We start from the raw sequence: 15,052 nt of genomic DNA, 5'->3' as shown, positions 1-15,052 counted from the left end.
TGAAATCAGGGTGACTGTCTGTCCGCCCGTCTGTGCAAGCTGTAACTTGAATAAAAATTGAGATATTTTTATGAAACTTGGTACACATGTTTCTTGGTACCGTAGGACGATTGGTATTGCAGATGGACGTAACCGGACCACTGCCACGCCCACAAAACGCCATTAATCAAAATATCATCAAGCGCCTAGGTACTGAATATGTGGACCCCAGTGCATATAGTTGACTTTTTAATGTGTTAATGCTACTAAAAATAGATAACGAAAATTGTCAGAAGCATTAAATTTGACCTTAAGGATAATACACTAGATGTAACATTCATCAGATTATTTCTACGTGTAAGATAGAAAGAATTAAATGGTTTTAAAACTCTGGTATGTGGAAAGTAAGCGTGATTGTTGTTGGATTCCGTCCATTTTTAAAACGTAATATACGAACGACAAAATAACGAGATAATCAACTTTAGTACACATTGGTCCATTAGTTTCTTAGATATAGGATTCCATCTAAAATTGTGCCCATTGTCAAATTCTAATTTCGGTTCCTATGAAGCCAACATAAACGTTATATGGGAATTGTTGGGGTTATAAACCTACTTCACACAGCCTCCGACTGTCAAAAAGATTTGTCCTGAGCAAATTTGGTTATAGCTTTCGTTTCTTGTGTGTCGTCTAGTTATGACTCTTTAAAAGTTTTTGATTAATGGCGTTTTGTAGGCCTGGCGATGGTCCGATTCCCATCTGCAATACCAAACTTTTCATGGTGCCAAGAAATATGATTACCGAATTTCATTCATATATCTCAATTTTTACTTCAGTTATCGCCTGCACAGACGGATGGACTGACAGAGAGTCAACCGGATTATATATAAGTCAATATCTATCTCGATTAGTTTTAGGTGATACAAACAACGGTAAGGGGATAAAAGTAATACACTCTATGGAAACATGTTACGAGAGTATGAAAATAATTAATAACAATTTGTTTAAATGTTTCAATACTTAAAGATCATGCCTTTTGTTTTAGATTTTCCGCACTGGCTTTATTGTAAGAAATTTCTCTTTTAGTTAGTACAATATATTCTCATTTATCATACCGGTAAAAGGTTTGTAAGGCTTTCGGCGAATTTAGAATATATAATATTATAAACGACTCAAAATCTTCCTTTTGATTTCTCTTACTTTTCTCTTGCTAGATACTTATTGCATATTTTGGATTTATCCAAAAATTCTGTTTGGTCCAATTTCGATTTCTTTGGGCGTCAATGAACACTCTTGTTACATTCTACATACATTAGCAGACATATGAGTGGATATACAATTATAAACAATTATTTACGTATGCAAATACCATACATACATATGCAAGCAAGTGCATTGTATGTATGTACAGATGTATTCAAATGAGTGTGCCCAAAAGTGAAATGCTGAAGATAAAAACAAACTGCAAAATAGAACAATCTCCAAACAACACGATTTCCTATTGTTTTCTTGCTTGAAATTTTAAAAATAAAAAAAATTATAAATGTAAACAATCATCTCCAAAATTTCAAATTAAGACCTGGGTTTCCCAAAGTTCCTATGCGTTATTTTAGTAATAGTTAGTTGTCCGAGTAAAATCGTCGGTTTCAAATACAAATTTGTGTAATTTCCGAATTGTGAAGTGTTTTAAGTTGATTAAAAATGTCAAGTATTGTGGTGTAAAGCAGGCGTGCAAAATGCACTACCAAAATTTTATTAGTCCTAATCTATAATAAATGCAGTTCCTGAAATATCGTTGGAAAATTCGTACATTTACTTATAAACTGTTAAACACATTGCATACATAAACATTTAAAAATAATTTCGTCTTAAGTTGTGAGTAAAGGCTACTTTGTTAATCAAAATTAATTGTTTCCAAGTGCTTTATGAACTTGTGCAAGTGTATATATATGGTATCTTTGTATGTATGTACCTACATGTACGTAAGTTGAATAAGGAAGGAGAGTTCATAGTTTATGTGCATCTCTATACATATATAAATATATATTTATATAATATACATATACATATATAAATATATATTTATATATGTATAGAGATGCACATAAACTATGAACTCTCCTATACATGTATACATATATATTTATATAAACATTTAAATATTTCAACTGATACATTATATTCTACATACAAACATACGAGTACATATGTAGATCACTTAGGATGTGTATACAAGAATTACTACAAAAAAATCTTGGAATATGTAGTATTTATATAAATAAAAAAGTGTACATATATATACTTTTTTCAGTATATGTGTTTTGAATATTTGATTTTTGATCGTTTTCAACAATTAAATCTTAAAATTCTTATCAAAAGTACAACGAAAATAAAAGCAGTTACATATGTAGATATATAAACTCAAACCACGCGTCTTTCCTGTATTATTGTGTTGAATCGTAATGTAATTACTATTGCTCAATAGACAACCATTGCTTAGAAGCAAAATGCCCTGGATACCTACAACCTCAATTTTCAACTTTTACTTTCACTGAATACCTTTCATAGAATTTGGATGAGGACTGAACTCCATCACTACTTAGCGCTCATGCGAGATATTACTATTTTTACGTAGCGAAATAATAGCACTTGCATTTTGGAACTGCTCTAAAACTCCCCAAACTGTATCAAATATACAAGACCTAAATTGCTTGACATATTTTTCAAACTTGAATAGGAATGACTCGCATACTTAAACTTACAGAATATTATCGATTTGAGAATAGATTAAACAAATATTCTACTTAGCTAAACAGCTGTTAGTTGAACGGTTTGTAACAATAGTTGACATCGCAACTAAACATCTTAACTACGATCGGTGGGAAATATTTGGTCGTGTGAACCTACATGTTCAAATACAAAATATAAGCACCCTTAATAACTTACTACCAGGTCATAGATCAGAAAAGAGTTTAATAAAATTTTAGGGTTCCAACAATAAATAGTGCTCCATTGGTTAAAAATAACCTACTTATTTAAGGTTTTTCGTTTTGATAATTTCACGTAATAATTGTCCCGTATTACTGCCGACGAAAATGTGGTGGTTTTTCCGAGTTTGGATTTTATAAAAGAAACAGCCATGAATGGTTCTATAAATTTCAATAAAACTGGTGCCGTTCTTTCCCTGCCAAACAAAGAAAGTAATACCTGTATAAAAATGGTACTTATTCTTTCATATAGAAGGACTTTTGGCAAAGCCAAAAAAATCATTAATAAAGAAAGTCTTACCTACCCAGCAGTAATAAAAAGTATTGTACAAAAATTGTTTATCTGAAAATATACTTGCGCTGTTGCTTTAGTACAAAAGCTCAAGTCACTTACTCGCCGATCTCAAAGTTGTAACGCTTGCAATTAAACACTTTCCTTTTGTTCATTAATTTTGATATCTACGATTACCATTTCTTATTTTCAGATTCTTCTTGGCTTATACTGCAATGGCTTTCAATATTTCGTCTATTAGAAACGAGGGATCTGGTGTAGAATTGTTTGAAGGATATTCAGACAAGCTTCTAATGTTCGCTTCGATTGCTTGTATTATATTTATGATCGTGGGAATACCAGGAAATATGATAAATATAATAGCGTTGGCAAGAGGAAAACAGGTAAGTAGATTGTAAATCTAAAGAGCAAAACACGGAAAATATTGCATAACATTTTTCATTCAAACAAGTATGGAAGTAAGGAAGATTTTATATTAAACAAGAAAAATCGTTGACTTCGGTTGCACCGAAACTATAATACCCTTCACAAATAGAAAAGTTTCCTATACAAGGACTTGAGTTTGATCGATTAGTTTATATAACAGCGATACGCTATAGTGGTCCGATATCGACGGTTCCGCTAAGTGAGTAGTATGAGGGAAGAATAAAACGTGAGCAAAATTTTAGATCGACATCTCAAAAATTGAGGATCTAGCTTGTGTATATACAAATGGACATGGCTAGATTGACTCAGCACGTCACTATACATTTAGATGTATGTATACTTTATAGGGTATGTGACATTTCCTTCTGGGTTTTACAAACTTTGTGGTAAACTTAATATACACTGTTTCTATTCTACGAAAGTAGGTAGGAGACTTCTTGGTTTCATTACTAAATTTTTGGGTTAAATTTAAATTATAGGAAACATGAGGAAAATAGCAATCAGAGGATTGGAAATCAGAATATTAGGAATTTGAGGTTTAGACCAAGGTCTAGACCAAATTCATTCACTTAGAGCTAAGCCATATTATTTTTAAGAAATCTTGTCCAGTTATTATAATTTCATTGTAATACTACAATGGAATCCGAAAATTATTATATATGACATATTGGGGCATGGGGAAGGTCTTAATAGGCTACTTTAACTTTGACATTACACAAGTATACTCGATAGCATGTTTCTATACAATTTTATGAAGATAACTTACTCTGACCGAAATATTCAGTGCAGAGTTTGCTGGAATAACGAAAATCGTTATATACAGTAGAAAAGATGATCTCTTAGTTTCGTTATTACCGATACACCTCGGATATACTATTTTTGCGAGATTTTATTCCAGTATCTTCATTGGTGTTTGATATATATAATATTAAGTTAAAGAATCAGATAGAATTTAAAAATTTGCTATATGAGCAGTAGACGTAGTTGTTGTTCGATGTGACCCTATCACAATGTAACATAAACATGTTACAACAAGGTCATATATCAAATTTGGCAGATCTTAGTGTAGTTGTATCTGAGATACATGATTTCACATTAAAGAGAGCGCTGTCAGCCTGTTGTCCGATTTTTGCACTGATTCCTAGGAAGGCATAAATCGCTATCTTGCCTGATAAATTTAATGCTCTTGACGCATTTATTTAATAAGTTATCGCAGTTTTATTATTTTTTAATATAACATTTATCATGTGATTTCACCCATAGCTATATGCACAAAAATTGTTTATACAGCTGAAGCCCCTTCCAACTTGATCTGTACCATATTACACTTTTGTATATCAAATTGTGGTTTAACATAGTTATAGGAATGGTCCGATTCCGCCCATTTGCAACACAAACCGTCCAAGGGAACCATCGCGATATTTTAATTTTTCCTAAAGTTATAATTTTCACGGGCTGGTGGTACAGACAGATTCGGTGTTCCAAATATCCGTTAGTTGAATAAAACTATTATTCTAACTTAAATTCTAACTTAAATTCTAACTTAAATATAAACATAAAGTATAAAGTGAACCAGAGTGATAGGATCGCTAACAATAAGTACGATTATACAGTGGCTAAGGCAAGGTTTGGATTGATTTAAACAACTTTAGTATAAAAAACAAGTAAGGAAGGGCTAAGTTCGGACGGAACCGAACTTTTTATACTCTTGCAAGAATCAAAGCCGTCTAAACACCTTCAGGTGTTAGGAAAAATTTATATTAAATGTACTTTGATTTTATCCTGAACCGATTTTGCTTTGTGTGCAGGTGCATTGACGTGTAACAAAATTACTTTGTCGTGTCTTCTGGCCCATTCTGGTCGTTTTTCGATCAATGCATGATCATTTGTTGTCTGTAGCGATTAGTATTAACAGTTTCACCAGGTTTTAGAAGCTCATGATATACCACACCCTTCTGATCCCACCAAACACCTAGCATTGCCGAAGAGACTAAATTAAATATTTTATGTTGATGTGAAAAACGTCAACCAGAGGGTAAATATTCTTTATATTAGGGATATGAGGTTTATACCAAGGTCTAGACCACTTCCATTCATATTCAGTAGTAAACCACATCCTTTTCAAGGAAACTTGTCCATTTAATTTCCTTAAAATAACACAGATTTTGATTAACCTGTAAAGTGGTTGGTCAGGTGTAAAGTCGGAAATCATTATATAGGATACTTATTTTAGGGGCAGAGAAATGGAAGGGCTGATTGCTTTAATTTTTGACAATGCTCAGGTATACTTGAGAACTTATTGTCAAGCAATTTTAAAAATATAAGTATATGTAATTGAAAGAATCATATGGAATTTAAAATGTGCTAAGAGAGAACTAGGCGTGGTTATAGTCCAATTGCGAAACTTAAACACAAAAGGTTAGGTTTTTTAAGCGGCAAACCACAGCTGAGGCTGAGGTAAAACAGATCCATAACAGCTATGGGTAATCCAGAAGTCACAAAAACCCCCAGCCGCACGGCGGGAAAACTAAACGCTACAGGCATTGTACAAACAACGAAAATCGACATGTACACAATAAACTCTAGAAGTACGACTCAGGCTGGAACTAACAAAAATGATGCCACAAGTATTGAAAAATCGCTCAGTGTAATCATGGGAGAACTACAGAAAATAAATGACAACATGGCGAAAAATAAAGAAATTAAAACGGAGTTTAAAAAAGAAATTGATGAGCTGAAGAAAAACTTTGAGCTAAAATAAAATTCAACCACAAACTCTATCGGAAGACCAAAACAATCAATTGAAAGAGGAAAAAGAAAATTCAACAGCAGAAGGCAAGAATTATCGCCGAAATTGAGAAAATGTAGCAGTTAAAGCAAAAGCAGCTAAAAATTGAGAAGAAAAACAACATCGTCATTAAAGGTCTAATAGACACAGATGATAATCCGAAGCAAACGACTGTAAGGTTTATAGAAGAAAAGTTTAGAGTGAAGGTAGATGACGAGGACATGTGGCTACTAGGTAAAGATAAAACCGTGGTGATTGTGAAACTGAAAAAATGGGAAACCAAAGAGGAAATCATGAAGAATTAAAAAGTGCTAGTAAATACGAAGATTTTCATTGAAAACGATCTGAAGAAAGAGAAGTGCACTGGATAATGGCTCAAGAAAAAAATAAGTAAAAACAATCATACTGTTGAAGTAGGATGTAGAAAAATTTACGTCGACGGAAAATGGCTCTCGTGGCAACAAATAAAAATTGATATAGAAAAGGGGGATTTTTAATAGACAGGGCCAATGAAAGATGATAAGTTCAAAGTGGTGTTTTGGAATGTTCCTTAGGTAAAAAAATACGGATTTTTGGAGTTTTAGATCTTAGACAATATGTTGTAATTGGTTTAACTGAAACATGGGTAAAAAGTAAGGGATGGGAAAAATTAGCTAAAAGACTCCCAAAAGAGTACGAGTGGAAGTATAAAGCAGGGAAAGAGAAAAAAAAAGGGAGAGCTAGTGGTGGCATAGTAAGAAAAGACATTGTACAATCAAGGTAAAATTAAAAAAGTGTTAAAAAACATATGTGAGGAATCAGAACAGTTGAAAATCATGGTAGATGGTGATCTCAATGCAAGAACAGTTCACAAAGGTAGCTTATACGCAGGACCCGAAGAAGAGGGTATACAAAGACAATCAAAAGACAACAAGTGCAACGCAGAAGGTGAGCTACTAATTAGTATTAAAGTAGAAGAAGGGTGGTGTGTGCTGAATGGTAACACAAACGGTGATGAAGATGGAAGTTTCACATTTCTTGCCGAATCATGACAGTCTGTAATTGACTACTTAATAAAAGGTGTTGAAGACTTAGTACAAGTAAAAGAATTTAGAGTGTTGGATAGAGTTGAATCAGCCACATGCCCTTAATGTGTAAATTAGTAATGCAAAATTATGGAAAAAGAAAGCCTGGTCAAAGAGTGCCTGGTTGAAAGATGCAGAGGAAGAGGAGGTAAGCTGAGTTTGAACTACAGAACGAAGTTTTTAAATGAATGTGGATTCAGTAAGGAAGAAGTTGATGCAATAAGAGACGCTAGTAGGTCAGTTGGAGATGAAGTTTAAACGCGAGGAATGGATGTACAAAGGCAGCTACAGTGTAACAAAATCGCTGAGATACAACCAAAGATAATCAACTATATAAGCAAGATGTGGAACGTTAGAAGGCGCAAATAAAAAATGGGCTGACGACAAAGTAAAAGCATGTTGGTTGTGTGGTACAGCCAAAGACTCAATAGATCACTGGATACAAGAATTTATAGAAACTTAAAGATCCGTATTAGCAACAGAGGAAATCCTGAGCGTTGAAGGTGAGAAAGTAGCAGTAACGTGGTTGAAAGAAATTGCTAAATCCTAAAGTATCATAGAAACAGGCAGTCACAATTTAAAAATTAAAATTAAAGTTTTAAAGACTTTCCAAAGTATATTATTTAAAGATTGTTTATTGATTCAAAATGTAATTTAAAAACTTAAAAATTTAAAGATTTTTCAAATTAATAGTTCTACCCATGTATTTAATATTAATAGACAATAGTCAATAACTTTAATTAATAGTTAATAAGAATAGAATATAAGGTATCATGTATCTAAGTCCTGTTTCTAGGCCTTGGTGGCTGAAATAAATAAATTAAAAAAAAAACCGTTATATGGGGAAATTTAATCCATTTTCACACTGTCGGTAGGTGTTTTTAAAGGAAATATCCTTAGCAAATTTGGTTATTGCAGCCTTAGTGATTTAGGAGATACCCCCTGGTGCCCCTTCATAGAAAATTTACTTTAACTTTGTCACTGGAACACTTTAATATACTAAAAGTTGTTGGAATTGTTCGAGTATATTGTTAGAGGAGACTTTTCTTCTAAAAGTGGGTAATACCACGCCCATTAACATATTTGTAAACTTATTCTATAACTAAGAATCTCCCAATGCTAAAATAGTATTAAACAATGCCGTTGTATGGGAGGACGACAGTATCACATAATTCCAAACCGCCGTGTAAGGTGGGTGCTCATTACGGCCATACATGGAAAGATTTTCGAAGTAAAGTTTTCTGTAAGCTTCTGTATATTTAATACTTACATGTATAACCAAACCATTAATTAAAAAGTTTTATTATTGCACTCATTAGTACGAATGTTTGCAATGTTCTTTTTTCCAACAAATAAGTAAAGTATGTACTTATGTCGATATAATACTTATAGTTCATAACTACATGTCACACATAAACACACTAATAGAACTTACTTTAAAACTGCGAGCCAACATTTTTATGCAACTACAATTTTTCTGTATTTATAGACGCGAAACTCAACAGCGATTTTTATAATAAATTTATCATTATCCGACTTGCTTTTTGACTGTTTCAACCTGCCTTTGGCAGCTTCGACATTTTTGAGGAGGTCCTGGATACATGGAGAACTTCTTTGCAGACTTTTCCCGCTTATGCGTTACGGCTTACTGGCCGTTTCGCTATTTACTGTATCACTCATTACCATTAACAGATACATTATAATCGCTCACCCTCGACAGTATTCCCGGTTTGGAATCAAAAATTACCTTTACCTATTACAGATTTTTCATTTATGCCTTCGTTCCTTTGTAGTATTTATCAACGACGCTATTTGGCTTTAATGATTGCGGGTACATGGATAACAGCTTTTTCCATAATGATACCTACCTGGCGTGGTGTTTGGGGAAGATTCGGATTAGATACTTCTATTGGATCTTGTTCCATACTGCTTGATAAAAATGGGCATACACCAAAAGAGTTTCTTTTCATTGCAGCTTTTTTGGTTCCTTGTATTTGCATTGTGGTTTGTTATGCCCGAATTCTTTACCTTGTGCGGAAGGCAGCATTCAGATCTAGAGAAACTCCTGCCAAAAATATAACATTTCAAAATGAAGCTCCGACTCCACGACGACCTAATTCTGAAAAGATTGTTATCAACAACCATGATTTAGCATTAAAATCACCAAATACTGCGGAAAATCAACCTATAGGGAAACCATTTGATGTTTACGAAGATTTGGAATACATTGATGTAAGTGATTCAAATGACAACGGTCAAGAATTCGATGATATAATCAAAGTTAACAACAGTGATAACAACAGTGATAACAACAGTGATAACAACACGAACGTAAGTATACAATAACAAAAAGAAGTTTTAAAAGGCAGTTTGCTATTAGTTGAAATTTGGTAATATAATTGGTATTGAATGCCCAACTCAGTAATATTTGATCCAAAGAGATGTCAATTGGACGGCACTGTTTTATTTAAGAATGCTTTGAGAATACAAATTTTAATAAGAATGTTTAGTAGAAGGGTCCACTTACAACCGAATATTCAAGGCATTGTAATGTAAACAAAAAATGTCTATAATTACGCATTTTTTATGATTAAAAGATTTTGACCCAATTTTTTTTTAAATACAAATTCTTCAATTTTTTTTTCCTAGTTTTTGTATCTTCGCAGTACTTAATAAAATCAAGGTTTCATATTATTGGCCTCTTCAACTGACTATTAGAATATCTAGCATATCTTCTAGAATTAAATTCCCAGAACTCCTCGCCAAGAAGAGAGAGAAGCGAACATAATTATTAAATTATAGAAATTAAATTAAAGAAAATAGCAATGTGAAATGCATTTCAGACATGAAAACTCTTCTAAAAAAAATTAATTAGTAAGTTTTAACAGACCAATGTTGATGTCATATACCGATTCACTCGCATTTTCTAAGTAGATCTTTTGTACTGATAAAAATATTCAATAACTGAATATCTTTCAAGAGAAGCGAAAACACTACCTACCATACATATGTATGTATATAATAACACTACTCAACAAATCTGAAGGAAATATTTGCGACCGATGTGCTAAGAGGAGGTATTTGGGGTGTCCTGATTACGAATTTGAGTTCAAAAATGTTCCATCCAGCTATTTTTGTCATTTTAGTGATTGACCCCTAACCCCTTGATTGCAACACTAACAAATCCTACGTGTCAGGAACTTTTTACTAACCCAAAATTAGCAAGAAACAGCCTATAACATCACAGTCACATATGATTGTAAATTAGTGTAATTATTCAGGGTTGACTATTAAGAGTTTAATTAAAATTTAATGTTTATTCGTATGTACGTCTTAATGAAATGTTCTATGATTATTTAACATAAGGCTACATTCTTCTAGGCAAAGGAAAATCTTAATGAAGCTTCAAAGGCGCATATTGACGATCTTGCATGCGAAGCAAAGAAGACGCAATCGTAAGTCATAAATTATGTACAGTAAGCGTCAAGAGTAAGTATATACAGTTAGGTTATTAGCAATTTTATCATAAATACACATTCATAGTAATTCAATTAAAAAACTACTAATTGCGGGCATAAGATATAGAATGTTTGGCAGTTTACACAAATATTTGACGAAAAACACTGCTCTCCCTTAAATCAAGGTATATTCATCCAGACAGAAGTGAACGGATTCTCTTGTAGTTAACTATAATGCCAAAGAAGTAAGGAAGGGCGAAGTTTTTTTCGTAAACTTGTTGCCAACGAGATGCCAACCTCATTATACCCCTCTCGTAGAAAACTGCGTCCCTATTGGCAAAAAACTCGGAGAGCTAATTTTCACAGGCCTCTCTTGAGGCCAACTTCTCACCATTAAGCGCGTTCGCCAAGGACAGGAAAATATGGTAATCACTTGGTGCCAGGTCCGGACTATAAGGTGGGTGCATTAGGACCTTCCATCCGAGCTCCCGGAGCTTCTGGCGCGTTACCAAAGACGTGTGTGGCCTGGCATTGTTCTGATGGAACACAATTCGGCCGCTGTTGATCATAGATGGCCTCTTCTGGATAAGTGCTGCCTTCAAGCGGTCTAGTTGTTGGCAGTAGAGGGCCGAATTGAGCGTTTGGCCATTGGGGAGCAGCTCGTAGTAAATGATTTCTTCCGAATCCCACCAAACACGCAGCAAAACCTTCCTGGCCGTCAATCCGGTCTTGACCACCGTCTGGGCCGCTTCCCCGAGCTTTGACCACGACCACGTTTGCGATCGATGTTGTCGTAAGTGACCCATTTTTCATCGCCAGTCACAATCCGCTTCAGAAACGGGTCGATTTTGTTGCGATTCAGCAGCGATTCGCAGATGGAAATTCGGTCCATTATGCTTTTTGTGTTAGTTCATGTGACACCCAAACATCGAGCTCTTTTTTGAATCCAAGGTTATGCAAATGGTTCCAAACGGTTTTCTGGCTTATCTTTAGTTCCTCAGCAATTAAATAAGTGCTCACGTGACGGTCTGTTTCCACTATTTTCATGATTTTATCGCAATTTTCGACGACAGGCCTCCCGACGCGTGGTGCATCTTTGACATCGAAATTACCGGAACGGAACCTAGCAAATCACTTTTGTGCTACACGTTCGTTTACAGTATCGGGCTCATAAACTAAATTATTTTTGTTTAGCCGCTTTGGCTGCTTTTTCGCCTTGATCGAAGAAAAATTGTAAAATATAGCGAATTTTCTCTTTGCTGGTGTCCATCTTTGACGAGCGCTCACAACGTACTGAGTCAATCAATCGAAAAACTGTCAAGGACAAACTATTAGCGCGAATAAAGACGTTTTCAGCGCCGTATAGTATGACATGATGCGACACGTAACACTAGTATTATGGACAATAACGCCATCTCTTAAAGAAAAACCGAACGAACTTTTTACTTGACCTAATATTAAAAAATGTTGCGAATGAGTTCAGCATTCATTATTCGACAAAATCGTGAATAAGTTACAATCAAATTTAGTATCTTCTTGACTTATTTTCAAGGCCATAAACTGAGACTTAGTTTTATTGCTATATTTTAGTTCGCGTCAGCTAAAACTATATTAAAAACATCTTCAAATAAGATGTATGTATGTATTTGAGATCAACTCGACATAAAAGGCTAAATTTAATACAATATATTGACTTCATGTGGAAAACATCAGTCAGAGAATTCATTTTATTAGGGATATGAGGTTAATACCAAGGTATAGACCAATAACATTCTAATTAAGCGCTAAACCACATAATTTTTAAGAAAGCTTGTCCATTCACACACATTTGACCAATGGAACGATTTAATGTCAGGTGGAAATTATTATATCGAGTATATTGCGGGCAGAGAAAGGGACGGGCTGATAATACTAACTTTGACATTGTTGACAGGTATACTTGAGAATATATTTTTAAACAATTTTATGAATATGTAGCTGACCCGGCAAACGTTGTTTTGCCATATACGTAATTTTTGGGAAATATTTTAAAAAATAGCTGACGGTATAAGTGTGCCGGGGATGTAATAATAAAGAAGAGAGAGTTGTAGACAGTTAAAACAAACTTTATATAAGTTAATAAATTATTATTTATTAAAGTAACAAATATATTTTGAAATACAATTAGTTGTTATTTCTACTACTAATTATGGAAATTAAAAATAAACAAAGATTCATCTCTCAATGCAATCGAGTGTACAACATTTTTGGTCCGTCCGTCTTTAGTGAATAAAACAAACTGTTTGCCTTCGCGAGGCATACCCGGCATATCCAATGAATTCAAAAACTTAATTGGATAATTCACAACTTCGTTGGCATTGCAAACAGCACCGATAGATTTGTATGACACGAAGTCCTCTGGCAACAACTATTGTATCTCTGAATTTAATCCGTTGACGTCCATATTTTTTGCTGCCAAAATCACTCTTTCTGTCTTTTTGTGTGTACATCAGGATATTTTCGATAAGAGTATTTTGTGAGTTGGTGATTGTGAAATCCGTTGGAAATGTTATGTATCCAGTATTTTCATATAAAGCAACTTTTCTATTGCCAATATCTAACATTTGTTTTAAGAAAGTTTCGGCAGATGGATTTTGGAGCATATGAACGCGCATGTTCACTGTCAGTTGTACTATTTCAACATTACGCCAAACAGTTTATCATTGTTTTTTAAATCTTTCAATATCCTATCCAACGTCTCATTGTAGCCATGGACGATTGTTTTTTTCTGAATGGGCTGCTCTGCCTCCATCTAATAAAGTTGCTGCAATGCCAGATGATGCAACGGTCAATGCGATGCAATTTTTTGATCGTATCTCAGCAAGAATTAACGAAATAAGAAATGATTTTCCGTTCCAACTGGTGCGTCCAAAAAACAAAATCCCCTTACCCTGCGAAGCTGTTAGCATAATGCTGATTGGTAAATTTTCAATGACAATTCAATGATCCTCAATAGTAATCAATGCTTCATTGTACATTGCGTCACTGAATGATATCGTTAAATCGTTGCACCTTGTACTATTTCAATACAATATATCATCAGTCATCGAATCTTTGTGATTATCCCACAAAATTTGTGATCGGTAGGGGAAAATGTTGTCAGTACTATAGAAAATAGTAGACAAATTTGAGTTCTTGTGCAGTTTAATGCTGCTTTAGCAAGCATACTGCCCCAATGATTGTCATCTTCCAGCAAGTCTAGTGCAGGGCATGTTTCTTTATAGGTTGGCTTTCGTCTACTTACTTTACGTATATCTTGAAATGAAAAATTGATAAAAGCATTAAGTCTGCTTTGAATGGACTGTATATACACGTACCAAATTATCATATTTGATTTGAATAAACCGTGGTATGCATTAACTGGTGTGCCTTGCTTGCATTGAATCCATTCTTTTCGATTGAGCCCATGTAAAATAGCGTGGTGATTCTGAATAGAGCAGTGTTTGTGCAAAGCATCCGCACGATTACACAATTAAATTAAACAAGGAAAAAGCGTGCAGCGCTCGATATACGAAAATTATGGCACAAAGCGCCTCAAGCTTTTTCCTCAATTATACTAGTATTTTTTATATACTATTTTTTAAGTTAATTTTTAAAATTATTTTCAACTTTTTAGTTCGATATTCTTTAAAAACGTGTGTCTTTAGTTTTTTTAAACTTTATTTATTTTCAACTTTTTAGTTCGATATTTTTAAAAGCGTGTTTTTTTAGTTTTTTAACAGTATTTGCGTTGAAGGCATTGGTGGATATTATATTCAATAAAACTAATGACATCAGGGAATATCTGAGGATCTTGAAGGTTGATCCTGGGAGCATTATTAAGTCAATACATGCCATTTACATGCGTTATCTTTAAACAACTTAAGAATTTGTCGATAGCGGTAGTCAAAATATCTAGCACAAGTAACCGCGTCTGACCGAATTAAGCGATATCTATCTTGGGTTGTTAAACTGTTGGCTTCCTCTTCCGAAATATCTTTAGAATCAACAGTTTTAGAGAGGATGACCAAAAGCTCAAC

The 15,052-nt window shown here is 33.9% G+C and overlaps 1 protein-coding gene across 6 annotated transcripts in view; it reads left to right on the top strand.

Moving 5' to 3' along the window:
• Positions 1-15,052, top strand: part of LOC106624805 (G-protein coupled receptor moody) — a 69,910-nt gene that overhangs the window by 12,685 nt on the left and 42,173 nt on the right. For 2 of the 6 annotated variants that reach the window (XM_070109437.1, XM_036362422.2), the window contains 4 exons: positions 3,452-3,641; positions 9,026-9,264; positions 9,330-9,867; positions 10,918-10,991. In XM_070109437.1, coding sequence (XP_069965538.1) covers positions 3,474-3,641; positions 9,026-9,264; positions 9,330-9,867; positions 10,918-10,991 — 1,019 coding nt within the window. In that variant the 5' untranslated portion in view covers positions 3,452-3,473. Of the gene's footprint in view, positions 1-1,335; positions 1,855-3,451; positions 3,642-9,025; positions 9,265-9,329; positions 9,868-10,917; positions 11,026-15,052 lie in introns of those variants that run through there. The other 4 variants (XR_011396332.1, XM_070109438.1, XM_070109439.1 and 1 more) reach the window with 4 other exon arrangements.

Source organism: Bactrocera oleae, chromosome 5 (genome assembly GCF_042242935.1).
Source record: "Bactrocera oleae isolate idBacOlea1 chromosome 5, idBacOlea1, whole genome shotgun sequence".
Taxonomy (NCBI): domain Eukaryota; kingdom Metazoa; phylum Arthropoda; class Insecta; order Diptera; family Tephritidae; genus Bactrocera; species Bactrocera oleae.
Note: the sequence above shows the minus strand (reverse complement) of the source record. Positions and strands in the feature narration are given on the sequence as shown.